Raw genomic sequence first — 26,189 nt, 5'->3', positions numbered from 1 at the left:
ACTGCTGGGATGTGCAAATGGCTTTGTATTTAAAATTAAGCGACGTCCGAATGTTACTTCTCTGCAACATAAATTGTGCCAACTGCCATTCGCAGTGAGATATGCCATTGTGCAAGCGTTATAAAAACTCATGCAGGAAGCTGTAATTGAGTGCATTGACTTTTCCGAATGGGTTTCATTGATTGTTAAATGAAAAAAAGCGAGGAATTCATCTGTTCATGGATTTAAGAGAAGCCTAATAAAGCGGTTGTGATTACAGCCATCACTTCCACATATGGAAGAAGTGTTTACTGAACTGAAAGGGGCAACAATATTTTCTACTCTGGATCTGCAGACTGTATTACCTGGTACTACTACATGACAACAGCAGGGACCTCAGTTTGGTTACACACGTGTGACATATAGACTTGCTTCAGCACCTTTCAACAGATGATGTCTTCCTTTCTGATCATTCCAGAGTACAGTGCTATCCGGATAATGTGAATATGCCCTAGAAGCGCACAATGGATATCTCAAGTAAATGGCCAGAGGTTGCTTTCGCTGCACAAGTGACTTCTACAGTAATTGTTCCCCTATACAGTATTCAGCAGCGAAGGTAACCTGAAGTAGTTAATCAACCATTACAAGACAAGGGATATGAACTTTGAATGTGGTTCGTTTGTCAGAGTGAGAGGTCCTGGAATGCTGCAGAATGGACATTCCAAAGACTATCGCATGTCCTGGAGTAGAAAGGCCTGTAAACCTCCAAAGTGATAAAATGATGAGCTCACCCAACATCACTGGATTGTTGAACTTATCTGTTGCAGGATGATACACAGGAAATTTTGCCATACGTATTGCCAGGGTTAGGCGTCATCGTCATGGACAAGAGGCAAAATAATGTGAAAGAAAAATGTATTAAAATGACCCTGCGTGTAACAGGAAAATACTGTTTATGTATTTGCTACTTATTCATTGTTTTGTATTTCTATTGACATATTTACGAGTTTGTGTGTATAAAAGGCTGTTAGTCTGAGTTAGATTGAATATTCCTTTTATGAATATGGGGTGTATTACCAGGCGGTGGCAATATAGAAATGATTCTGAGCACTTGTGTAAGAAGCTAACTCTCTACACTGTTGTTGATAGCGTACTATATGTGGAATAAGACGTGTTGGAAGATCCTGCTGGTGCTTCTTATGGAGTCTCAAGCACTACACAGCACATACTTTTAGGATGTAATGACACAGTTGTTCATTCCATAAAATCCTTTGTAATGTCACACTTGTTTGAAAACTCCTATTGGGTTGAACACCACCAAAACACTTCAACTTAATAAGCTGGTGAATGTGTTTATTATTAATAAAAAAATGCATTGTTAAAGTGAAAGCATAAAACTAAAAGCTACATGTTTGAAAAGATAAACAAAAAACAAATCTTGAACACAAGAGACAGGTCTCCTGCTGCATCTACATGGCCCTATACATAGCTAGGTAGTGGCTCGCAATAGAGTTTTAGTTGTTAATTATGGGATTGATACATTACAGCAAGACAGATGTCTTGGTAGCAATATATCAGGGGCCTGTAAGAGTGTGTAATGATGATTGCCTGTAAATGCTCTGGTTGTCTTGAACATATTAAGCACTCTCATAAGATCTGCGGCTCATCACATCGGTTGGTGTGCTTACTGCCTTTCTGACACACTATTCATCATACTTATTATGTTGATTCTGGGGTTAATAAAAGCATTCACTCTGAGAAAAGAGCAGCTTCCTGGTGAGTATCAGGTGTCACTTTGCGTGCTTTGTGCACTTAGAAAATCCAATTGCCAGCTCTGACTGTGGGTCACAACTTCCTAGACTGAGACAGGTGGTGATAAACATCAATATTTAAAGCAGCTTTTGTACCTAATAAAGGTGCTGAAGAGATGCCACTTATATTTAGTCATGTTGTGTTATAAACCAGGAAATATCCAATCAATTAGTCATGAATTACATGAAATTGTGATTGGCTGATGTAAAATGAAAGAAAAAAAAATACTTGACTCAACAGTGATTTGTATTCATTAAAATATATAGCTTCATAACATTTACTGCAGGAAGCTATTTGCAGCAGTTGACCTTCTCCTCTGCCATTTCAATTTCAACTGCTCAGAATCTGGTCTGGTTACCTGATATAAAAGCCATTTTTTCCTGCCTAGTGTTGTTGATGTAAGGTCAGGTATTAAGTTGAAAAAAAATAAATTATTACAAAAACATAAGTTGGAAATGTTATTTTTTAAATGGAGTTTATTAAAGATGATGTGTGGAAAAAAAAACTGTGTAGCTCAATAAAAAATTATGATCGCTTTGTACCAAGTCTATAGTGCACAAAGTAACTGAATATATGAAATGTGAGTCAATATTTAGTGGGCAGAAATGACTTCTTACTAACAAGAGTATTTATGAAGGGGAACAGTTGCATGGGGGTGAAAACATAAGTGTGTTTTAACAGAGGTCCAGGTGTTGATTGCAAAATAGTGATCTAAAGTGAGGTTATAAGATCCTAAGGAAAAACGCTTGAAAGCAAAAATATTTAAATTAACAATTAGTTTAAAATAAGGGTCTTATTTAAAAGGTAAATAGAAGTCCTTAAAATACAGAATGTCTGAGAGACTGCTTTCCCTATGATCCGTGGTGGTGGTAAACCAAAATGATTCTCTGGAAAGCTGAGGTGGTGAGGGTGAAGTCTCCCAAGGTCTGGGTGGGCAGCGGTAGAAACGGTACACTAAGTGTGAAGTCAGTTCCTGGACAAGGGAGCTCATGAGGGGAAAAATAGTGCACTGTGTAATGAGACGTCCAACACGTCTTGTCCATGTATCGGACTTTTCCAAAGATATGAGTGGTCTTAGCCTCCTGCTTATACAGGGTCCAGAAATTTCAGACTATTACAGTTCTTAAAGATATATAAATTATATCAATATATGATACATATATAATGGAATGGCTTAAATATATTGCTTTAATGTTCAACAGACTTCTGTAGAGGATAAATGCTTGAATGTGTATACCGATAATGAGCAAAATGAAAAATATGAGGATATGTTAAATGAGTTTAAAGGTACCTATATACAGAATCTATGTTTAGTCCTGCTGGTGCAAGGGAAAAAATAAATAATATTTAACTCTATTCTTGAGATAAGAGGCTATATAATCCCCTCCTCGCCATGGCTTTTGTAGGTGCTTAATACCAATAAATTTTAATCCAGTTGGATCTTTCTTCTGTCTCTATAAAACAAAACAAAACACTGGGATCAAGCATTTTTTTTTCTTACGATTTTATAAATCTTATTTTTAAGAAACTTTAGGTAACTCATGTAATCAAAACCTGGACTATTGATTTTTATTACCCACACACACAGATCGTAAGCATACCCTAATTTTGCCCTGTTTATCAAGCTTAGAAAGTCGGAGTTTGACCCCGACAATGATCACAGCTACTGTCCCAGCTGTTTAATTTTAATAAATTGCAATGTTAATGTCTTGTCATTGCGATAAGAAATGGTAATTAACATGAGCAGTTTGCGATTGGTCATAAATAGACCCCCTATATTTTTGTTATACTTTGTGGGTGTTTTGCCCATCAGTTAGAAATGAGGGACATAGGAAGATCATCTGTTGTTCTGGTGATTACAGCAGTTATCATCATCCAAGCAGTAAGTTAATGTTGAATAGTGGTCTTCTGGGCACATGCCCTAGATGAATACTGTGGCGGAAATTGGATAAAGTCAACAGGGGCCATATGCATTTCTTAATGGCTGGATGTGACCCACAATTGAATGAAATAATTATTTGGTATGTATGTTTGCATTACATGTGAGCATAGAAACACAGGTTATACATTGTAAGTTTACAGTCTTTATTCATCTTGCTTTGAGCATTTGCAGGTGGCATTGAAACTCTAAACTCCAGGCTCAATGTTTCTTACCTGTAAGGAAATCCTGATGTTGTCTGCACCCCCCACCTAAGATGTCCTTACCCTATCAGGATGTATGCATGAATAAGACCAGGGCTAGTTAGATTTGGATTTGGCCGGCAGCCACACTGGCTTACACAGAATAAAGTAAAAGATGGGAAGAAGTATTAAACATTGAGTATTTTGACAAATACAATTTTGCTACCTACTGAGGTTTTGTCCTGCTAATTGGTAACTGACATTACTCATTGTGTTGCTTCTATTGGCCTCGATATTAAGCTATTTATAGATTCGAAAGATTTGCTTCCAATGGTGAACAAAAAGTACAGTTTGTAGGACCTACTAGCTACTTGTCTGAACAAATGTCTTGCTTACGTTAGGTCATTCACATAACGCAGGGTTTCCCAAACTCAGTCCTCAGGGCTCCCTAACAGTGCATGTTTTCCATATCTCCTTGCTGGAGCACAGGTGTATTCATTACTGACTGACACATTGGAACAGCTCCACAGGTGGTCCTAATTATGTCACCTGTGATTCGGTAAAACCTGCACTGTTGGGGAGCCCTGAGGACTGGGTTTGGGAAACCCTGCGTTATGTGAATCAGTGATAGGCCTGCTTCTATACTCAATTAGTAAGATTATTTACAACTAATCTCATTGAGGGTTTTGATCTTTTCTGTCTATAAGATGTTTTTGAATTTTCTTCTACTGTGGTTACATGTTTATGCTGACAGTGTTATGAAGTTCACAAACCAAATGCATTGCTATGTTACAGTACCATGGGGGCAGACATTAATGAAAACAATACTTAAACTTGAATGTATTTGGGGAATGAATACATTTGTGAGGGAGGAGGCTGCAGTCATTTTAAATCTTTGATGTTGACCAATACTCTTACTAAACAATTTGGCAAGAGACTGGTACTCATCTGCTTTGCCTGCCCTAGTCTGGGCATAGCACTTTGATTTCCAGTGTATTACTATGTTTTAAGACATGCTATATTTGATATTTTGCAATTAGCAGGTTATGAATGTTGGCACATGTCAAGAATTGTTTATCTCTATGTTCTAAAAGTTTTTTCTTTCATTTGGTATTAAGTTTTATCCCCCTGTGCAGGTAGTGGACACTGATCAATTACTTTGCCTTGCAGTAAACTGGCCAAGAAACGCAAGGATGCCATGGGTAACACGCGCCAGGAAATGACTCATATGGTGAATGCAATGGATAGAAGTTATGCTGACCAAAGTACTCTGCATGCTGAAGATCCGCTGTCTATCACTTATATGGACTCTCACAACTTCACCCCCAGATGTAAGTATTCCCAAAGCAAAGGAAAACACCAACATTTTCTGCAAATCTGTCTTCACATTACATGTGAGATAACATCACAAGATGTAACTTAAATGTTCTATGCATAGGACAGTTGACTTTAGCTAGTATCAACAGACTTCTTTTAACATTCCCAAACCATAACAGAAATTAACATCGTTGCCTTTTCTGTGTAGTCTTTCATTGAAGCTCAGTGCGAGTTATTGCTGTCTCCAAGTTTGCTCTCTGAAAGTCTCATGGTCTAGTCCATCAATGTTTACATCCAGGCATCATGGTGTGTTGGAAAAAAACAGGCTTATTCAGAATATTTTCAGTTTTTATAACGTCATTAATAATTTTTCATACATATTTGTGTATACTACCTGTTGCTCTTCTGTAAATGGTAACTTGTATTTTACATTTAATGGCATTTTGACAACTGAGAACTTTAGGTTAAATTTTATTTCCACAGGATCTGTCTGTCACCAGTTATGAAATGACATCTAAATAAATTTACAGATTCTACTGCACAATTCTTCTATGGATTTACTGCAGTATTGCCTATGATGTTTCATTATAATGAATGTTTTGATGAGCACTTTTAAACTTTGCCGAATAGATTTTAGGCTTACTCTTGTATGAGTGTTTAAAATGCAGATCCTAAGTAAGAGCCATGCTGCAGTTCTGGTTAGTCTTGTTAAGTCTGACCTGTATCAATGAATCTCTCTACAAAATATTATTTTGTGTTTCTGAGCCTTTTTTTGAATGATCACATATGTTTCCCTGAAGTCTTTGGTGCTGCTGTGTTACATAAACATAATGCAGTTATATTAATATTCTCGATTGTTATTCCCCCATTTATGGCATCCCCAAATGTTTTTAACCTCAACAATATAATGATCCAGCACTTTAAATTTTATCAAAGCGCAGCCAGTAAAATGAAGATGTGGGTAGTTGTAGTACATCATCACAACGGTTCGTCCCCAAGTTATGTGAAGTTCTCAATGCTCCGGTAACTCTTTTGTGACATATGAAAGATTCCCCTAAAGATTGAAGGTCACATCAGAGCTCAGTCTGAATAGTTAAACATAAAACTCTACATCCTTCCCATGATACCAAACACACACTTCTCAGGCATTCCAAGACAACCAGATATGGACATTTGGAGGATAGTAAAAGTAAAAGCTGTGGATGTGTACAATTGCCATTAGGTTAGCAGTCCTTACTGTACGTGGTCACAGGTTTAATAAGACTGTAGCACTTTAGTTACTGTTTATAATCAGCCAGTGCTGATGATATATTTGTTCCATTCTTTTCATACAGTGCTAACACCTGTTTGACTGCTACTGTAAAATGCCACTTTTCTGCTTTTTTTGCATTACTCTGCTCCTTAGTTGCTTCCTTCATACATCTCTGACAGGAATGCTGTCATTGGCTGATCCAACTGTCTTTGATATGCTAAGCCCTTCATCTGTCGCATCAGCTTTTTAGAATGCCCCGTTTGTCCACAATCGATGCATGTTATTTAAAGAAGCTGAATGAAGCACATGCATTCATATTTTGTTTGTCCTGTAACTTGGAAGCAGCAGGGCAAGCCCTGGTATATATGTCACTTGATGTGTGCTTTTCTAAAGATTTATTAAAATCAGTGCCAGTACCTCTGACTAATCCCATACACAAATCCATATGCTCCAGTGCATATTAGTTTGCATAGGTTAGTTATTTCCTAGCTTATAGGTTTAAGACGGAGCTGGTGCTCTCATGCAGATCTTTCATATATTTACATAGTCATTTTTGGCTTTTTTGGATGAATTCACCTCTTTAAAGCAGTCTATGTATTGTGCTTATATCTATGTCTGTTTATTTTCCAACCGCCCAAACTGGAGGTAATGTGTATTTTCATGAGCTTTGTTTTCCAGCAGTGCCCAATGATCCACTTGTGCCGACTGCTGTGTTAGGTGAGGACCTAGTCTAGCATCATCACTTGTTCACGCATGAATGATCTTGTTGCATGTGACTCACAAATGTGTTAAAAAGCCCTTAATCTGCATAGACTCCCAAATGAATTTGAGCCAAAAGCTGCAAATATGTGATTATCTAGCACCCTTGCATTTTAGTGGAGTACAAGCAAGTTCATAACAGAACAGTAGAATTGCCAGCAGCACTTTTTGCTGGGAAGGTGGATCTGTATTTGTCATGTATAGTATAGATCCTGTTATACACACTCACTGTACATCAACCTCTAGCACAAAATGCTCACCAGCCATGATCTTAATTCCATTCTTGTATACTATTAGTGTTAAACTTACACCATATATACAAAGACCAGGATATCAATATTTTTGTTCATGCTAGGACCAACTAACAATGCCCCCAACAGCACCATGTCCAATCAGTATAGAAGAATTACTGTTCTTTGTTATTCCAAAAACATCGACGGCATAAAAGGCTGATGTATTTTATCCATTGTCCATGGAGTCTTGCAGTAATTTGACTACAATTTCCATGCTTATCTGAAAATAGTGTATATATCCCAATTTAATTATTTTAATACCTGTTCAGTTACAAAAGCATCCTTTAAAAAAATGTTAAATAATGTCAAGCAGCTGTTTGCCTATAATACAGCTTCTGACTGTGCTCTTCCATCAAGAGAGAGGGGCAATAAGGCACTGAAGACGGCAGACAGGGGCTCACTAATCTATTGGAAAGTCTTGCAAAAAACAGTTGCAGACAGCGGTGTACTCCTCCTCTAGTCCTGAGCCTCTGTGGCCTACCCACAAATCTGGGCCTATAAAATAACAGATACTGAGCATTCCCTCCAGCACACAGGTAAAAAGAACTTGTGGAGAATAGATACAGAAGAAAAAGATACTAAGCTATGTATCGCGCCTACAGAACCAGAGAAGTAGAAGACTGCAGTTGTTTGTGCATACATAATCAGAAGATACTGACAGTTGCAAACAGAAAAAAATTGTACCATTCAAGTGACCAATAATCAAAGACAATGTTCAGGGAAATTATTTAAAACTTTGTACTGCCCTATGAGAAACTAGACTTTTTTTTTTTTTTTTTATAAATCATGTTGCCCACACTGTTATGGGCTTCCTTACAGCATGTATAAGGTATTTGCTGTTGAGCTTCCTCTCTGCTTGATAGTATAGGTAAACTATTAGATTGACAGTTGAAGATTTGTCTATCCAATGATTACCTATTTTCTCATTGCTTACGCCATAGAATGCCATGCATATTTCTGGTATATTTTTTTTGAGAAATATCTTAATGTGCCAAATTTATACCGCTGGACTTATCGCCTTTTTGAACCCAGATCCCCCCCTTGTCTAGGTTTTCCATATTGACCTAGAGTACAATTTGTATAATATCTGCTGACTCCAGCGAGTGTCAAACTTTTTACTGCATAGTATCCACACTTTAGTACATTATGGTATTTTAGGTGCATGTAGTACGCTGCAGCTTAAATTATTTGTACAGAAACAACTTCTGATGGGTCTATTTATGACCCCAGAGTGGTACAGTTTACTGTGCTGTCACCGAATGGAGACAGTGCTATGGGCATAGCGATTTCCCCGTGACGGATCCAGCGAAGCCGGAAACACTTCAGCTGGATCCCATTGAAAAAGATAGGTAAGATGGCGATGGCGTTACTTTGCTGCAATAAGCTTTGCTTTTCACAGCTTAATAAATTGAGTAATGCCACTGTCCTCATAGAGGTCTATGGGGACAGGTGCAAGCTCCGATAATTAGGTTCATGTTGGAGAAATTATGATTTCTCTGACAACCCTTTGTTAAATAACAAAACATTTTGTCCTTTCTTAAATAGACTCATTTGAATCAAAAGTGAACTGCCCTATACAAATCTTAAGTGTTTCTCTTTGGTTATATGACATTGGGGGACCTGTGTAAATTGAAGTTTGTAATGTTTCACAAATGGCAGTTAAAACCAGCAATATGCAGACCACTTACTGTATAAACCCAGCTGTGAGATCCCCGTAGCTATGCATTGCACATCCTTACACTGCTGACACATTGTTTAAACAGAGGAGTATAGGTAAACTGAACACGTTCTACAAAATAGGTAGTGTGAGATTACATCTATTGTTTCTTTGAGCACAGTGCTTTTGTAGATGGCACATTATTTCAGGTTACATTTTCTATTTCATGCCTCTCATACACCTCTTTTCCAATTATCTCTCCCATGGTAAAAGCTTATCCAGAAATAAACATACAATATCAAGCTATTTCAAGCGATTTATTTTCATCCTGATAAAACAAGAAAAATATGCTCTCATAAAGTGAATACCAACAGGTAACCTGGTTACACTTACACAAAAACACATTTAAATTCAAGTGGAAAGAATAGGCATTATCACAGACTTATTTTCACTTCAGTATGCCAAAAAAGTCAAATTGTAGGCTGTGAAATATTGTTTTGCAATTTGCAAGTTCTCTATTACAAGTTTTGCTGAACACCACAAACGCTTAGGTGTGTGGATTGTGCTGAATCGTTTTTGCGTGATTTTAAGGCCTTCAAGGATTAGGTGCCTATACTATAAACATTTCCATTTTGCCAATTTACTTTTATTTTCTTTAAACAAAACCCTAAGCATGCAAAAAAATATAATATAATATTAAATTAATTTTAATATATTTTAGTTAATTTGGATACTAGGTTATGAAATAAAGAAAGAGATTGTTGAATAACTCTGTAAGATATTTAATTGCCATATTTGCAAGCTCCTGTTTCTTGCACTTTACAATTTCCATATTGCTGTTATCTTTCCATGTGTGTAATACTTTTATTTTTTTTAAATTCTGTGAGATGACGGTCAATGATATACAATAATCTTTTTTTGTTTTTGATGTTGTCCAAACTTTCCTGGATCACATCCTCTTTTGTATGTTGGCAATGTTTTATTTTATTTTTGTATTTTACTTGCAGAGAATATGGCTTACAGTTACTGTTTTTATGCCTTGTTTTATGTTCCACATTTTTAGTCTGCATGGCTGTTTTGTTAATCCATTTCAACCATCCATGCAAACCATAAACATACAATTGCCAAATGCAGCTTGACTTTAGTAATAGACATGTATTAATATATAAATATCTTTTTATCCCTGCTGCTCTGATGCAGTGCCAATCACTGGTAAGTAGGACGGCCAATGTGTTTTGTACACTTTCAACTACGGTCCAATTCAAACATAATCTCTTGCAGGTGAAATCATTTGTGCTTATGACAGTCCCAATAATTAGAATGCTAGACATTTTGTTCTTGCTGAGAAGTGCTACTGCGTTTGATTCAAATGCCACCCCCAGCTGTTCCTGCCAGCTGTGTGCCCTCAGTGCCTCTATACCACTGACAGACTTAAGAAGATCCTGTGAAGCATGGAAGATGGCCGCTTATTTTAATGTACTAAAGTGCCAGAACATTTCACAGGGTCAGGAGAATCTTTAGAATAGTTCTACTATAAAGGAACAAGCATGAACATGCAAATTAGTAAGTTCTACATGATGCAGTATCTGTTAGAAAGTTAAGGAGAACACATTATTTGACTAGTTATCATCTGAGTGCAATAAACCATTACATTTTATCATTGCTGCAATTGTTACCTCCAATATGTACATTTGCCAATAAGTTCCCAGATTTTCACTCATTGAGCCCTTAATATTCTCCTTAGTTTAACTTTTTAATGTGTTTACTTTAGTACATATTTACTTCCTGATAGTAGTAATGCATCAAGAGTGTTTGCTATTGCCCTTGTTGTTTGTTGCCTTTATAGTAGGTTGAAGTAGAAGAACAAATTCCTTTCGAAGAACAAACATTTGATTTTTCCATGTAATTGGTCACTTTGTTCTTTTTTGTTGCCTATTCCTTAGCTTTCTATTAGTACATTAGATCTTTGTGCATATAACTGGTGTCCTTTCTAATATTTTATGCTTACATAAAAAAATTACAAATGGGAGTTGATCACTGTTGGCTGAGATACACAATTTTCTTCCTGTGTTCGTAGATGAAAACCATACAAACACAGCAGCAGAGTCCAGTCGTCTCTTGGACGTACCGCGTTACTTGTGCGAGGGAACTGAATCTCCATATCAGACAGGACAGCTTCACCCAGCCATCAGGGTGGCTGATTTGCTCCAACATATTAATCTTATGAAGACATCTGATAGTTATGGATTCAAAGAAGAATATGAGGTGACTGCAACAGATGATTACCATCAACACCCAAAGAATAAAATACTTTATTCTTTGTGCCCACAATTATTTTTAATATTGCTATGTGACCTAATATTAAATTGTTTTATCACACTTAATTCTTTAAGTTTTTATGCTTAGTGTAATGTGTATTTTTTAATGATGCAGAGTTTCTTCGAGGGTCAGTCTGCATCATGGGATGTTGCTAAGAAAGATCAAAACCGAACAAAGAACCGTTATGGAAACATCATAGCCTGTAAGTCTTATGTTGGATTTATTTTTCACAATCTGGAATCCATGCTTGTAAGGGCATCTTTTAGACTAGTTTTAAGTGTTATCTAACTATTAATGGAATATTATAAGTTGGTGGCCAAAATTGATTTGCTAATTCTGTATTATAGAACTGGCAGCCCTCTGAGATCTGGTTGTGGGGGCCTCCACTACTATCTATTACAATGTAGCAGTACAGCTATATTGGTTTCCTACTTTGCATAGTTTTGTATGTAGTTATTTTACTAAGGTCTCAGATTTGACTGTTTTATTGTTTAAATAAGTCACCTGTGCGTTTGTGTTATACTTGTTGTTGTTCTCTTGTGCTGGATCCAAGAGGTGAGGTATTATGTTTACAGCATTACACTGTTGTGGTGGTCCTCGTTTCCAAGTGTGCTGTACTATGATAGCACATTATGGGGGGAATTCAATTAGCAGTGATGCTCTGAGGAACACCGTGGCAGCAGAAATCTCCACTGATTTTCCCTCGCACACATAGAGGAGAGAGTAAAAAAGAAGCAGAGATTTTACTGTAGCATTGGTAAAAATGGGCAGCTGCGATGTTCCTCAGAACCCTCTGAGTTATACTATGTTAGCACTCCATAAAGATCATTATGAGGTATGTATTGCTGGACTTTAATATTAAATTATGGTACTCTCTAAATTGAGTTGGGAATAGGGGTGAATAATTGAACCACTTTAGATTATAATGGTCCTATAGCTGGAGATAAACCATACGAAAAATCTAGGTGTGCAGGAATCAGTAGACCTATGCACTCTGTGATTCTAAATCAATAAACGTGTGAAGACCGCAAAGGAAACCTCACCTACATTATTTCAGCATTGATGTCCCCTAACTGATAACAATACAGCATTTATAAATTATTGCTGTTAGGTATGTTTTGTAAATGTATGAAGCTTTTCTTTCATTATGGAATGTATCACTGAAAACAAAATGCACCTTGATATTCAACCCACCTATATATGCCTTATGATGTAGTTAAAGTATTTACTAATTTTGTTTTTAACACTCTTACTGGTCAGGAGCGGGATCCAGCCGACCTTTGTCTGTTAAGGTTAAAAAATGGCAGTTAATGTTCATAACCCTCTCATTTTCCTATCTGAATCATTCACTTCAACAGACCTTGCGGTCAGTCAGTAATATTCTCTTGACTACCAAGTCGCTCTAGGATCCATTATCCTCTACTGCTAGAGAGAAAAACTTCTATTTGAATACTGTTCCAGATTCACATTTATTTAGTAATATGGGGATATGAGTTAAAACAAAATTGGATGGAGATCTTCTACTTTGAAGTTTAAGTTTGTGACATTGGCTCCTGAACACAAATTAAAAGCTTAAAACCATGTTTAAGTGATTGTTTAAACTACACAATCTAATTAAATGTTCAAATCAAAATATGTGACTGTGCACTGTTCACGTCCTTTGTCTGTTCAGTGCAAAAATTGGTAGGCTCCAACTTATGATACACTTTTTGCAGCAGACTATTTAAACAATGGGGTCCGCATACAGTGACAACATATTTTTCCTCATTGATATAAACTAATAAAGGTTTAACTAAATCGTCTACCAGCACATACTTATTAGACCATAATGGTCAGCCATCACACAGTATTTAAGAAGTCTGAACCGCTGGTAATAATGTGATTTAAAATCTGCAAAAACATTTTAATACAGTGTTGCAAGCGGTTTTAGGGAATGAGAGAGCAAACTTAAATATTTTATTATTTTGTTCTTTTACCAGATGACCACTCACGAGTCATCCTGCAGCCAGTGGAAGATGACCCCTCCTCTGACTACATAAATGCAAATTACATTGATGTAAGTGAGCTGCACAGCCATTCCTCTCTTCTTGCATGCCTTGAGCTCTCCGCTTTTTGTATGTGAGTGTTTTTTCGCATGTCATGCTTATGAAGTTTATTGCAAGTGTTTGAAAGAAGAGAAACTGTACACTTTCCTTGTTCTAAGTCTTAGTACTCACTGACATTGACATTGTTGTGCTTTCTTTCACACCTGACTTTGGTTTGGGCTGTAGATTTGGCTGTACAGGGATGTAAGTACCACTATATGTGAATAACAGAACCCTACAATAAACATTTAATATAGATATTGTTCCTGATTACTTTCTAATTCCTATTACTGCTTATTACCCAACATTTTGCATGCTTCACCTGATTAATTTTGTTTACTATGTGTTCATTTCATTCTTTTGTGTTTTGTTTTTTTTTTGTTTTGTTTTTTTTTGTTTAAGTTGTTAATACTATGTAGCAGAAATACTGTACCCTGGAAATAATAGTCCAGCTTGTTTTGTAAGGTCCCTGAAATGCTTTATATTTCTCCCAATAGTAAACATTTCATGCTCATTTTTATTTTTAATATTTTGGTTGTGTGGCTGCTCCATACTTTTTTGTTAAAAAATAATCTGTTTTTGTCAAATGTTTTGACCCCGTAATTGCGGTACTTTTTGGAGGTTTAAAATTTGTATATATGCTTTTTTTTCTGCCGATGCCTATTTTTGCCAGTTAGGTTATTCTATGGCAGCAATTTCTCATAGGTAGAGAAAGAGGAGATATGAAATCTAGCTGCTAATAATTATACTTTAACCCCAAAGTGTCTCATTTATGAAAAGTTTTGTTCGAAAAGACCAAATTATGAACCTTTGTTCCCCACTGTTTTAAATGAGCATTCTGCTCCATAGGGTAGAGTTTTAAATCTTATTTTCTTCAATGGACTGTTACACAATTTGTTTCTCAATGGATATTATACCCTAAACTATGTATCTGAATTTGAGCTGATTAACAGAGTTAATATGTTTTACAGCTTATCATGATGATAAATGCTGTTTGAAATCTAAACTCTTGGATTCTTTGTCTAATTAAAAAAAATGTTAGACCCATATTTTGCACACAAGTAGACATGTTATAGATCTTTCCATTCTTCATACCTTAGTGTACCATAGTCCAGTGTTAGGTGTTAAGGAAGAGCAGGGTAAGGCTTGGACACGCATGGATCGATAATGACAGACAGTTTGGATGCTCTCCAACAAATTTCAGACATTGATATTTTATGTATGGCCAGTAATCCTAGATTGTGATTGGGTATACAGAAAAAGCTAGTTGATGAATGACTGCAATCTGTATGTGTCTGCATTGGATGAGTGAATAATTTAGTCTCCATTTGACCCGAATGTTCAACGTGACTACTGTGAAACAACCAGACCAGTTAGCTCATTTCAAGGCTGCTTATAATCCAGTGATTTTATACTGGTTTTGATATTTATTCAGCATGGTGTATTTGGTTTAAATCTAGGAAGATCTATTTAATCAGCTTCCTTTTGGAAATGTGTGCATAGTGAAACAGATGCATGTGAAATGGATTTTTTGCCTTCAGTTTTGACAACATGCTTCTTTAGAGTTATTTTGTGGATGTTTTGCATCCATATAAAAGGGTCATTAATATGGCATTCACTCAATGTAAGACTTGTGGTCTTTAAGTGCATTATCATATTAGCTTACATTTGTTAGCAAGCACATTACATTAAAAAAACCTATATTTGTCACGTAATTATGCTAATTAAACCAGTTCATTTTGTAGACCTGAATAGAGCACACCAAACAACAGTAATTACAATCAATGCATTAATTTGCATAGCGGGAAATACTGTAAACATGCACTTCAGTAAAATGGCTCTGGAATTCTTGTCTCTCCATGAGCCTCTACTGGTGCTTAGCGGTTATGGAAACCAGTGTTCAAAAGATAGATTTCACATTTTCATTTATAGAACTTAATATGTACTAAATAAAAAGGTTTTGTGCAGTTTAACTTTTTTTTTTCCTTTTCTTTAAATAGTCTTTTAACTGACATTTCTGCAAACATGTAGTGGCCATAAATAAAAAAAAAACAGTACCAAAGATAGCAGTCCACAGTTTATTGGCAATCAAGTAATTGGTGTCCTTTTTATGCTTGGTCTTTAACAGACCATCCCCAAATGTGTCCACCCTTACAGAAACCATAGCTCATTCTCAGTGCTCAGTCTGCTGTTACAAAAGTAAGTTTAGTATTTCTGGAACAAAATGATGCGAGAAGTTTGACTTTTTGCAGCTGCGTATGACTTTGACATATACTAGCTGATGGCCATAGCTACTTTACCGTACTCCTTCCTGCATGCAACTTTTTCCCTAAACCTGAAAGCCTTTTATTCATACTTGCCTACTTTTGAAGGCAGCTGTCCGGGAGGGGGTCCGTTGAGGGGGGGGGGGCGTGGTCACGCATGGTGTGTCGTTAGGCTCCGCCCTGTCAATCTTAGGTAGTTTTAACCAATCGCAGTAGGGGGGCGTGGCCATGATGCCGAGTTTGGCCCAGCCTCCACCATCTTAAACAACAGCGACAGCTGGATCCGGGATTTTTGCCAGCTCTCTCAGGAGTCCCAAAAATTCGGGAGTCTCCCGGACATTCCGGGAGAGTAGGCAACTGTGCTTTTATTTAATTTAGAGAACCCTTTGTTTTCTTTTTCACAAGGATACTGAGCTTATGCACAAGTCATTGTTCTAGTCCTAATGTATGAAACCGGGCAGAGTCCATATATATTCGGACTTCCCGGAGAGATCTACACAAGTGAAATGAATTGTGTGCTTACATTCACAAATACAGAAGCTGGATATATGTGAGCTCTAGAAATTACCTTGTGATTTCACTGGCATACCAGTTCTAGCTGAAGTGTTGAGAAACATTCAGGACTTCCATTTTTACAGTTTTACAGCTAATACATATATCTACGTTTGGCGGTCACTGTGGAACTTGTAAATATTTGTTTTATCTACAATTTTGGGCAAATGACTTTATAGCTTTGGATGTTCATATCAAATGATGAACTGTAGGAATGCAGAAAATGAACAATTATTTGCCTGTTGTTTCAGGGATACCAGCGGCCGAGTCATTACATTGCTACACAAGGTAAGAGAATTCGCAATTCTGGCTGATTTAATGGGTTTCATTTAAATTTCTTTACCAGCTTCCACTTGCTCTATTAAACCTATAATAAGAAATAAAGACCACTGATATACAGAGAGATGTGCTGTTTGCTGTAATAAGTAAAAGGGAATTCTGCTCAATAAAAGATATCTGCCTTTTATGAAAAGGCTTTAACTTCACTGAGTAAATTCCATGTGTCGCAATAAATTTCTGATGCCGTGCTTATTGCATCTCTGAAGCAGTACAGGCTTTCAGGAGAACCCTACATGAGCTAATCCAGGTATTCAGTGTTAATTTGATTAGGTCCTAATACTTGGGAATATTATTAATCGTATTAACCAATATTTGAATCCCTCTAATCACAGGTTTCCTATTCCAGCCCCCACAGTGTAAACTATTATGCTCTTCCCTACGAATATAAAAGAGGTCATAGTCATATCATGTCTAGATTACATATACTACCTTTTTAATGCTGTTTGCTCACTTTACAGGTCCAGTTCATGAAACAGTCTATGATTTCTGGAGGATGATTTGGCAAGAACAATCTGCGTGCATCGTTATGGTTACAAATCTAGTGGAAGTTGGCAGGGTATGGGTGTTCACTTTCAATTTCCTTGGGAATGTGTGCCTGTCATTTAAAACATAGAATGTGTTTGTAAGGTCATCTTGATTGCACATAAATAAATATATCAGTAATCTTAGAGAAAAATATGTTTCATCTGCACTGTTTGGTCTTTTAAATTTATTATGGTTGCAGGTGAAATGTTACAAGTACTGGCCTGATGATACTGAAGTCTATGCAGATTTTAAAGTGACATGTGTAGAAATGGAACCACTGGCTGAGTATGTGATCCGTACTTTCACACTGGAAAGGGTAAGAATTCTCAGAACTTTCATTTCCTCTTCTATGTACCTGCCTTGTGCTCGCTTACAGTTAAGTATTAGTAGTCATGGCCAAAGCAACAACCTAGACCAGGGGTGGCCAACCTGTCATGTCAGAGCCTAAGATCCCAAAAATACCCACAGATATGGCAAAGAGCCAACTTTACCTTTTATATATGTGTGCATTACATATACACGGTATAAACATGCGCATACATAACGCACACATACATTGAAAATATAACATAATTTCTCTTTCATCCAGTCTGGGGGACACTGCTTACCATGGGTTGTGGAGAGAGCTTGGGGGAGTTGGCACCTAACTAGTTAAGTTTTAGTACTGCCGACAGACCCCTCCCCTCTACAATCCCCCTGGACTCTTCAGTTTTTTTCAGGTGCCCTGGAGTTGGGCAGCGTTTTTTATAGCTAGTGTAATCTTAAAAAAATTTTATTTCTTTCTTTTACTTTTTATTATCTTTCTTACTGGTGACAGTGCTGGAGTGTGTTCTATGAGAGAGAACACACTCACAGCCAGCAGCGCAGGCATTCTCCTGTCAGATGGGAGCCAGAGGCTCTCACTGACAGGGAAACTTTCTAAAAGGGTGCCTAAACTGAGGAGTGACAAGCGGTCTCATGGACCGCTGCACTCCTCCAGCCTCCCCGATAACCGGCGCTGCCATGACAGGCATAGATTGCCGGTTATCGGATCTGCAAGTAGCGGCGACCATCTTGGATTTCGGGCCAGCAGCGCTATGGAGAAGAGGAGGAAGGGGGCTATACCACGGTTCCCCCCTCATGCATAGGAGGAGGGCGCCGGGTATGTCGCTGCGGAGACCTCTGTAAAGGGGTCTCCACTACCTGTCACGCTCCATTTTTTTCTTTTTTTCAACGATTGGAGCTATTGAAGAGGGGGGAGCTAATACATAGAGTTCCCCCCTCCTTCCACAGAGAGATGGTATATCCCAGTCTTCTGGCGCCAAAGGAAGTCCGGGAAGAGAGATCAGAGCTGAGGGAGCAGACACTGGACAGACTGCCGTGGACTTCTCTCCTTTATGGCCCTGGGCTAAGTATTGCCTTTAAACACACATATTGTTTATTTTCTGTGAAAAAAAAGTAGGCTGTAAGGTTTACATTATAGTCTCCTGCTTACCTACAAAACAATTGGTGTTTAATTATTGCAAGTACAACTTTTATTATACAGATTAGTTGTTTCTTGTTATACAATTTGTTTTCTGCATACATATCTCTCTCTATTCTCTCTGTTACACAGCTAGATTAACCCTTTAATCTGTGTGTTTGGTGTGCCTTCCTTTATAAAAAATGACAGATAAGGGAAAGGGCCCTATTGCAAAATATTTTACTTGCTCAAAATGTCAAGTTAAATTACCGTGTGGGCAGGGGGACCCTAAATTGGCCCTCTGTTCTGCCTGTGATGCAGGGGCTTCCATTGTGCGGACTCATCAGCCCACAGCCCCTCTGACGGAGGAGCCGGCCTGGGTGGCCTCCCTGACACAGTCGGTTTCCTCCTTAGCTCAGATGGTATTACAATCTAACCATTTGCTATCTAATATGGCTACTTCGGTGGCTTCTAGTAATAGCACTCAGCTGGGCCTCCCTGTTACTACAGGGTCTATTGGAGCGTCCTTACCAGGACCTTCCTCTTCTTTTTCTGACCAAAACACTATCTCCACAGAAGCGACATGGTCCACAGCTTTCCTTAAAGGTTTAAATAAGCTTAATTTGTTGCTTGAGTCCCCAAACATCCCGTACGCTAAAAGGAAGAGACCTAGATTGAATAACCCTATCATGGTCCTTTCAGATTCTGAGGAATCTTCTGAGGATGAGGGGGCAGTGTATTCCGATTCTGACCAAGTTCAGTCTTCGGAACAGGAGGATAGTTCTAGAAACCAATTTGTTAATGATTTGGTTTTTGCAGTTAGACAAGCGTTAGACCTCCCAGAACCGGAGGATCCTACGCCTAGAGACAGAATTCTGTTCAAGAAAGCCAAAAGAAAGGCTTGCCGTTTTCCCCCTTCTAGGGAACTCGTAGATATTGCTGAAGCAGCATGGAAACAACCTGAGAAGAGGTTCTCAGTTCCCAAAAGATTCTCCTCCTTGTACCCCTTACAGGAGGAGGAGGTAATTCGTTGGGAAAGTATCCCAAAAGTAGATGTGCCTATTGCACGTTTAGCAAAACACACCTTACTTCCAGCTCCTGGTTCAGCTTCCCTTCCGGATGCCAATGACCGGAAGGTTGAATCCCAACTGAAGTCTATCTTTGCGGCTGCAGGTTCGTCCTTTAGACCCACATTCGCTTCAGCTTGGGTGGCTAGAGCCATGGAAGTATGGGCAGACCAGCTGGCAGAGGCCTTACAGGGTTCTGAATTACTCCCCTTGGCCTTACACTTAAAAGAGGCATCGGGGTACATTTATGAGGCGGCTCAAAATTCAGCGGCTGTCTCCTCCTCTATACAGGCTGCATCAGTTTCAGCTAGAAGAACTCTATGGCTGAAATCCTGGGAAGGAGATGCAGAATCAAAAAAATCTGTTGAAATCATTCCTTTTTCAGCAGCAGGTTTGTTTGGACCGGAATTAGATACCTTAATATCCCAGGCTACGGGGGGCAAGAGTACTTCCTTGCCGGTTTTCCCAGGTAGAAGCAAAAAACCCCGGTTCAGCTCCTTCCGTCAGCCCTTTCGAGGATCCTCCTTGTCCAGAGGACAGTCGTTTAGGGGTACACAGCCAAATGCCCGAGGCTCCTCCTCTAGAGGAAGATCCTCTTTTTCGGCCAGGCGCCAGGCCTCCAGGACTCAGGAGAAGCCTGCGTCCTGACGACCACTTGGTTCCCCGGGAGGAAACCCCAGTGGGAGGTCGTCTGTCTCTTTTTCTTCAACAGTGGGCAGAGTCCTCCCAGGACCCCTGGATTCGAGGCATTATATCAGGGGGATACAGGATAGACCTGCTGGGTCCCAGACCCCATCGGTTCTTCGTAACCCCCCTACCCCGAGATCCATCCAGAAGACAAGCAATACAGGATTGTGTCGCTTCTCTTCTCTCTCAGAAGGTTATCTGCAGGGTTCCAGAATTCCAAAAGACACAGGGTTTTTATTCAAACCTGTTCCTTGTGAAGAAGCCGGACGGCTCCTTCCGACCCATTTTAAACCTAAGGTCACTCAATGTACACCTAAGGGTAGACAGATTTCGGATGGAATCTCTGAGGTCGGTCATAAACGGATTGGAGAAGGATCAATTTATGGCTTCCATAGACATAAAAGATGCATACCTCCACATTCCCATTTGGAAGGGCCATCAGTCCCTCCTCAGATTCACTGTAGGACCCTCCCATTATCAGTTCCGGGCCCTCCCCTTCGGCCTCTCCACAGCACCGAGGGTTTTCACAAAAGTCATGTCGGTTATGGCAGCTCGTCTGCACCTTCTGGGCATTCAGGTCGTGCCTTATCTGGACGACCTGCTCTTCAAGTCCTCCTCAGAGAGTTGTTTGCGTTATCACTTATCCCTTGCCTAGACGATTCTCAGGAGCCACGGATGGCTCATCAACTTGAAGAAATCTCAGATGGTCCCGTGTCAGCGCATGGTTTTCTTGGGCCTCATCATGGACACCAGCCAACAAAAGGTGTTCCTGCCTGTCGAAAAGGCCACCTCAATTCAGAGTATAACCTCCCAGGTCTTGTCCTCTCCCAGACCCTCAATCCATTTGTGCATGCGGTTGCTGGGAAAGATGGTGGCCTCCTTCGAGACCATTCTTTGCTCGAGCCCGCTCTCGCTGTTTTCAGTGGGATCTGTTAACAAAGTGGTCAGGATCCCACCTATGTCTGGACCTATAAAAGATCTCTCTATCCCCGAGGTCCAGGGAATCCCTCCAGTGGTGGCTGATTCAGGATCACTTAACAGTGGGCAGATCCTTCCCTCCGGGGGCGTGGATCATAGCAACGACAGACGCCAGCCTGAAAGGTTGGGGGGCGGTAATCCTTGACCTCCGGCTTCAAGGCCTTTGGTCGGTTCAGGAATCATCCCTATCCATAAATGTGTTGGAACTGAAGGCTATTCTCCTAGCCCTCAAAGGAGGACAATCCCTCCTCCAGGGCCACCCTGTCAGAATTCAATCCGACAATGCCACGGCTGTAGCATATGTCAACAGACAGGGAGGAACCAGGAGTGCAGCAGCAATGAAAATTGCAGCCCAGATTTTGTCTTGGGCAGAACTTCATGTTCCGGCAATATCGGCTGTATTCATTCCAGGAATACGCAACTGGGAAGCAGACTATCTCATTTGCAACCAGATGATGCCGGGGGAGTGGTCTCTGCATCCGGAAGTGTTTCAGTCCCTGGTTCAGAGGTGGGGCCTTCCGGACATAGATCTCATGGCCTCCAGACACAACAGGAAGGTTCCCAGGTTCTGCGCAAGGTCAAGAGACCCCTTAGCCGTGGCAATAGACGTCATGACCATGCCATGGGAGATTCAGGATGGGGTACCTATTTCCTCCTATCTCCATGCTTCCTCGCATCCTCAGACGGGTCAGGCAGGGGGGTCTACCAGTAATTCTAGTAGCTCCCTCATGGCCGCGCCGAGTCTGGTACGCGGACATAATCTCCATGGCAGAAGGACCAGGGTTCCGTCTTCCATCTCGAGACGACCTTCTCCTTCAGAGTCCATTCCTACACCAGAATTTAACTCGGCTCAGTTTAACGGCATGGCTGTTGAAGCCAGCCTCTGGAGAGCTAGAGGTTTCTCTCCAGATGTGGTGAACACCCTCATGCGAGCCAGAAAACCAGTTTCAGCTCGCATCTATCACAGGATTTGGAGAGCTTATATTAGATGGTGCGGAAGTAGGACTTGCCACTCATCCTCCTTTCGCCTCACTCGCTTGTTAGCGTTCCTTCAGGATGGCCTGGAGGCAGGTCTCAGGTTAGGTTCCCTAAAGGTCCAGGTATCGGCACTTTTGGTTTTTTTTCCATAAGAAATTAGCCGATTTACCGGATATCAGGACTTTTCTCCAGGGAGTACTGCATATTCAGCCTCCCTATGTTCCGCGGACAGCACCATGGGATCTCAATCTGGTACTGGAAATGCTTAAAGGGCCTCCTTTTGAGCCCTTGCGTGTGTCAGAATTAAAGTGGTTGACCTGGAAGGTCCTTTTTCTTTTAGCTATCGCTTCTGCTCGAAGAGTTTCGGAATTAGGAGCCTTGTCCTGTCGGGAACCATATTTGGTTTTCCACGAGGACAGAGCGGTCCTAAGAACCCTTCCTTCCTTCGTTCCGAAGGTAGTTTCGGCTTTTCACCTTAACCAAGACATTGTAGTCCCGGCCTTTTCATCCTCTTCCCAATCTGATCTTCAGACTATGGAAAAGTTGGATGTGGTTAGGGCTCTGCGCATCTATGTAAAAAGAACTTCACAAATTAGACGTACAGATTCTTTGTTTGTCCTCTATGATGCTAATAAGAGAGGCTGGCCAGCCTCAAAACAGTCCATCGCTAGATGGATTACGGCAACGATTAGACATGCTTACATAAAGGCTAACCGTCCTGTGCCAGAGAGACTTACGGCCCATTCCACCAGATCGGTAGGGGCGTCGTGGGCAGCGAGAAATGGGGCTTCTGCGGACCAGCTTTACAGAGCAGCCACCTGGTCCTCTGTCCACACGTTTACAAAATTTTACCAATTTAATGTATTTGCATCTACGGATGCAGATTTCGCTCGTAATGCTTTGCGAGCGGGATTTTCAGAGTAGTCCCACCCTTAAGGGGCTGCTTTAGAACGTCCCCATGGTAAGCAGTGTCCCCCAGACTGGATGAAAGAGAAAAGAGGATTTATGTACTTACCGTATATACTCGAGTATAAGTCGACCCGAATATAAGCCGAGGCACCTAATTTTACCACATAAAACTGGGAAAACTTATTGACTCGAGTATAAGCCTAGGGTGGAAAAGAGCGCTAATTTAAAAGCCTAAATAAAAATAAGTTCAATCTATGAAATCATTTTTAGCTAAACCATATATAACAGTACATGACAAGGTACATTCATAAATGATTATAAAATCATTGGGTACAACCTAACCTAAATAAAGGGGTATATAAGGGGGGGGGGAGGGAGAGGGAGAGAGAGAGAATGTGCGTTCGGCCAATTGAATTCTATGGAGCATAAGTATTCAATGTAAGTAATATAATTGTTGTACTGTGAACACCCAGCGTCACTCGATAGGACACCTCAAAATGTATTAAACGTTTTAATCACCGTGTTTTCACCACCTAGCTGGGTGCAGAAAAGTATCCTCAATATCAATGACCCTAACCTGCTCAGCAACTTGTTCTCTCTCTCTCCAATAATGGCCAGATACAAAATATAAATATATATGTGACTGCAGTTATCACAACCTCAGAGCCTATACTTTTACTGCTTAGTGACCCATTAAATCAGAGACACAAATCAGGGCTGAAATTATAAACGAAAGCCGCCCTGCACAGGGATAAGAATAGATGAAGGTTCGTGCACAACGATTCTAAGCGTCATTTTAACTCCTTGGCCAACGGACGCTGGAGTTTTCCTTGTTGTTCCAGCTGCAGAGATAAGAGAAATGGTCCGATTGTCAAATCACTCAGAGAGAGTTCACTTACCCGCAGTGGAACGCATATGCGTTCCAACAACAGGAAGTTCGGCATTTGGAACGCAAGTTTGCGTTCCAAATGCCGAACTTCCTGTTGTTGGAACGCATATGCTGAAGTTAACAGCCGAGGGACCGGACACCAGGTAAGTTCACCCGTGTATAAGCCGAGTGGCCTTTTTCAGCATACAAAAATGTGCTGAAAAACTCGGCCTATACACGAGTATATACGGTACGTTAAATCCGTTTCTCTGATTCCGTCTGGGGGACACTGCGATCCCTCCCTTCTTCTGTTCTTCTGTATGCTCTTGTTTGACTGGCCTTACTCCTAGGGCTTTTTTAATAAACTGAAGAGTCCAGGGGGATTGTAGAGGGGAGGGGTCTGTCGGCAGTACTAAAACTTAACTAGTTAGGTGCCAACTCCCCCAAGCTCCCTCCACAACCCATGGTAAGCAGTGTCCCCCAGACGGAATCAGAGAAACGGATTTAACGTAAGTACATAAATCCTCTTTTACAATGAAAAGTGAAAAATAAGATATTCATCATTGCCAAAATGTTCATAATAATCAACTCAGCTCTTACCTTGCTGCTGTGTCCAGCGGTGGAGGGTTCAAAGGGTACTTATGTTCTCTTCACAGTAGCTCACATTTCTTCTGTATTCACAATCGCTGTGGAGGGAACTGTTGAAGTTGGGATAAATAAAGTAAAAAAGACATAAATAGCCAACATTCCCCACAGACCTCTTCACATTCCCACCAGACCTTACCACGTGCCACTTACATACACATCAGCCTCTTCACTTGCCATGAGATCTACCACATGCCCCATACGTGCCTCTCCGCCTCCTCCACACCTGCCCCATACGTGCCTCTCCGCCTCCTCCACACCTGCCCCATACGTGCCTCTCCGCCTCCTCCACACCTGCCCCATACGTGCCTCTCCGCCTCCTCCACACCTGCCCCATACGTGCCTCTCCGCCTCCTCCACACCTGCCCCATACGTGCCACTCAGCCTCCTTCACACCTGCCCCATACGTGCCACTCAGCCTCCTCCACACCTGCCCCATACGTGTCACTCAGCTTCCTCCACACCTGCCCCATACGTGCCACTCAGCCTCCTCCACACCTGCCCCATACGTGCCATTCAGCCTCCTCCACACCTGCCCCTTACTTACCTGTCACGCAGACGCTGAACCCCACACAGGAAGAGCACAGTACACACACTCCTCCTCCCTCCCTGTTTGGATAGCAGTGATAACATGACCTTTCTGCGTTATGCAGATGAGGTCAGATGACGCAGCTGTTGTCAGTCAGCTGAGCTATCAGATCTGTGGCTGTCGGCACCCGAAGCATTGCTGACAGCCATAGAGTTTCACACAGCTGGCCAGGAGCCTCAATTTTAAAGTCAAAGAGCCACATGCGGCTCAAGAGCCTTAGGTTGGCCAGCCCTGACCTAGACTGTTGCAGCGTAGGTGGAGGGCTGAGACCATTAATATCCTAATGGGGTGTTAGAATACATCTTATTTGTATCTACTGGCTTCTATTTAGTTAAGAACCTTGTGGAGCTCTAAAGCTTAAACAAGGGTGTATACATTTTCTACATTGGCTTATTTACTGTGCTATTCACTTTTAAAATGTGGTTGTTGAAGCATATTTTGACTTGGTTACATTATCTTAGAAACTTTAAATCCTATGACTACATCCTAAAAGAAACAATAGCCCCACATTTATGCCTCTGCTCATTTCTGTGTGTGTAATGCATATTGGACCCGTATCCTTTTGTACTATATCATATTGTGCTGTATCATTTCTGTGGCAGACAAATGTATACCCAATTATAATAGTCCATTGATGTATAATCCTAAATAAAAAATCTTAGCTTCATTCAAAGGCTAAAATAGCTTATTCATTAGAAGAAAATAGAATAGAAAGATGTAAATAGTTTATTTTTCCCACTAATATTATCATCTA

At 40.2% G+C, this 26,189-nt stretch overlaps 1 protein-coding gene across 11 annotated transcripts in view; it reads left to right on the top strand.

Moving 5' to 3' along the window:
• PTPRK (protein tyrosine phosphatase receptor type K) overlaps positions 1-26,189 on the top strand; it is a 354,281-nt gene that overhangs the window by 301,334 nt on the left and 26,758 nt on the right. For 5 of the 11 annotated variants that reach the window (XM_075203040.1, XM_075203044.1, XM_075203041.1 and 2 more), the window contains 8 exons: positions 5,083-5,243; positions 11,268-11,455; positions 11,624-11,711; positions 13,489-13,565; positions 13,780-13,797; positions 16,661-16,697; positions 17,207-17,304; positions 17,473-17,589. In XM_075203040.1, the coding sequence (XP_075059141.1) occupies positions 5,083-5,243; positions 11,268-11,455; positions 11,624-11,711; positions 13,489-13,565; positions 13,780-13,797; positions 16,661-16,697; positions 17,207-17,304; positions 17,473-17,589 (784 nt within the window). Of the gene's footprint in view, positions 1-5,082; positions 5,244-7,162; positions 7,199-10,390; positions 10,403-11,267; positions 11,456-11,623; positions 11,712-13,488; positions 13,566-13,779; positions 13,798-16,660; positions 16,698-17,206; positions 17,305-17,472; positions 17,590-26,189 lie in introns of all 11 variants that reach the window. The other 6 variants (XM_075203042.1, XM_075203046.1, XM_075203043.1 and 3 more) reach the window with 2 other exon arrangements.

The sequence above is a fragment of the Mixophyes fleayi genome, chromosome 3 (genome assembly GCF_038048845.1).
Source record: "Mixophyes fleayi isolate aMixFle1 chromosome 3, aMixFle1.hap1, whole genome shotgun sequence".
NCBI classification, from domain to species: Eukaryota; Metazoa; Chordata; class Amphibia; order Anura; family Limnodynastidae; genus Mixophyes; species Mixophyes fleayi.
This window is presented reverse-complemented; position numbering and strand designations above follow the sequence as displayed.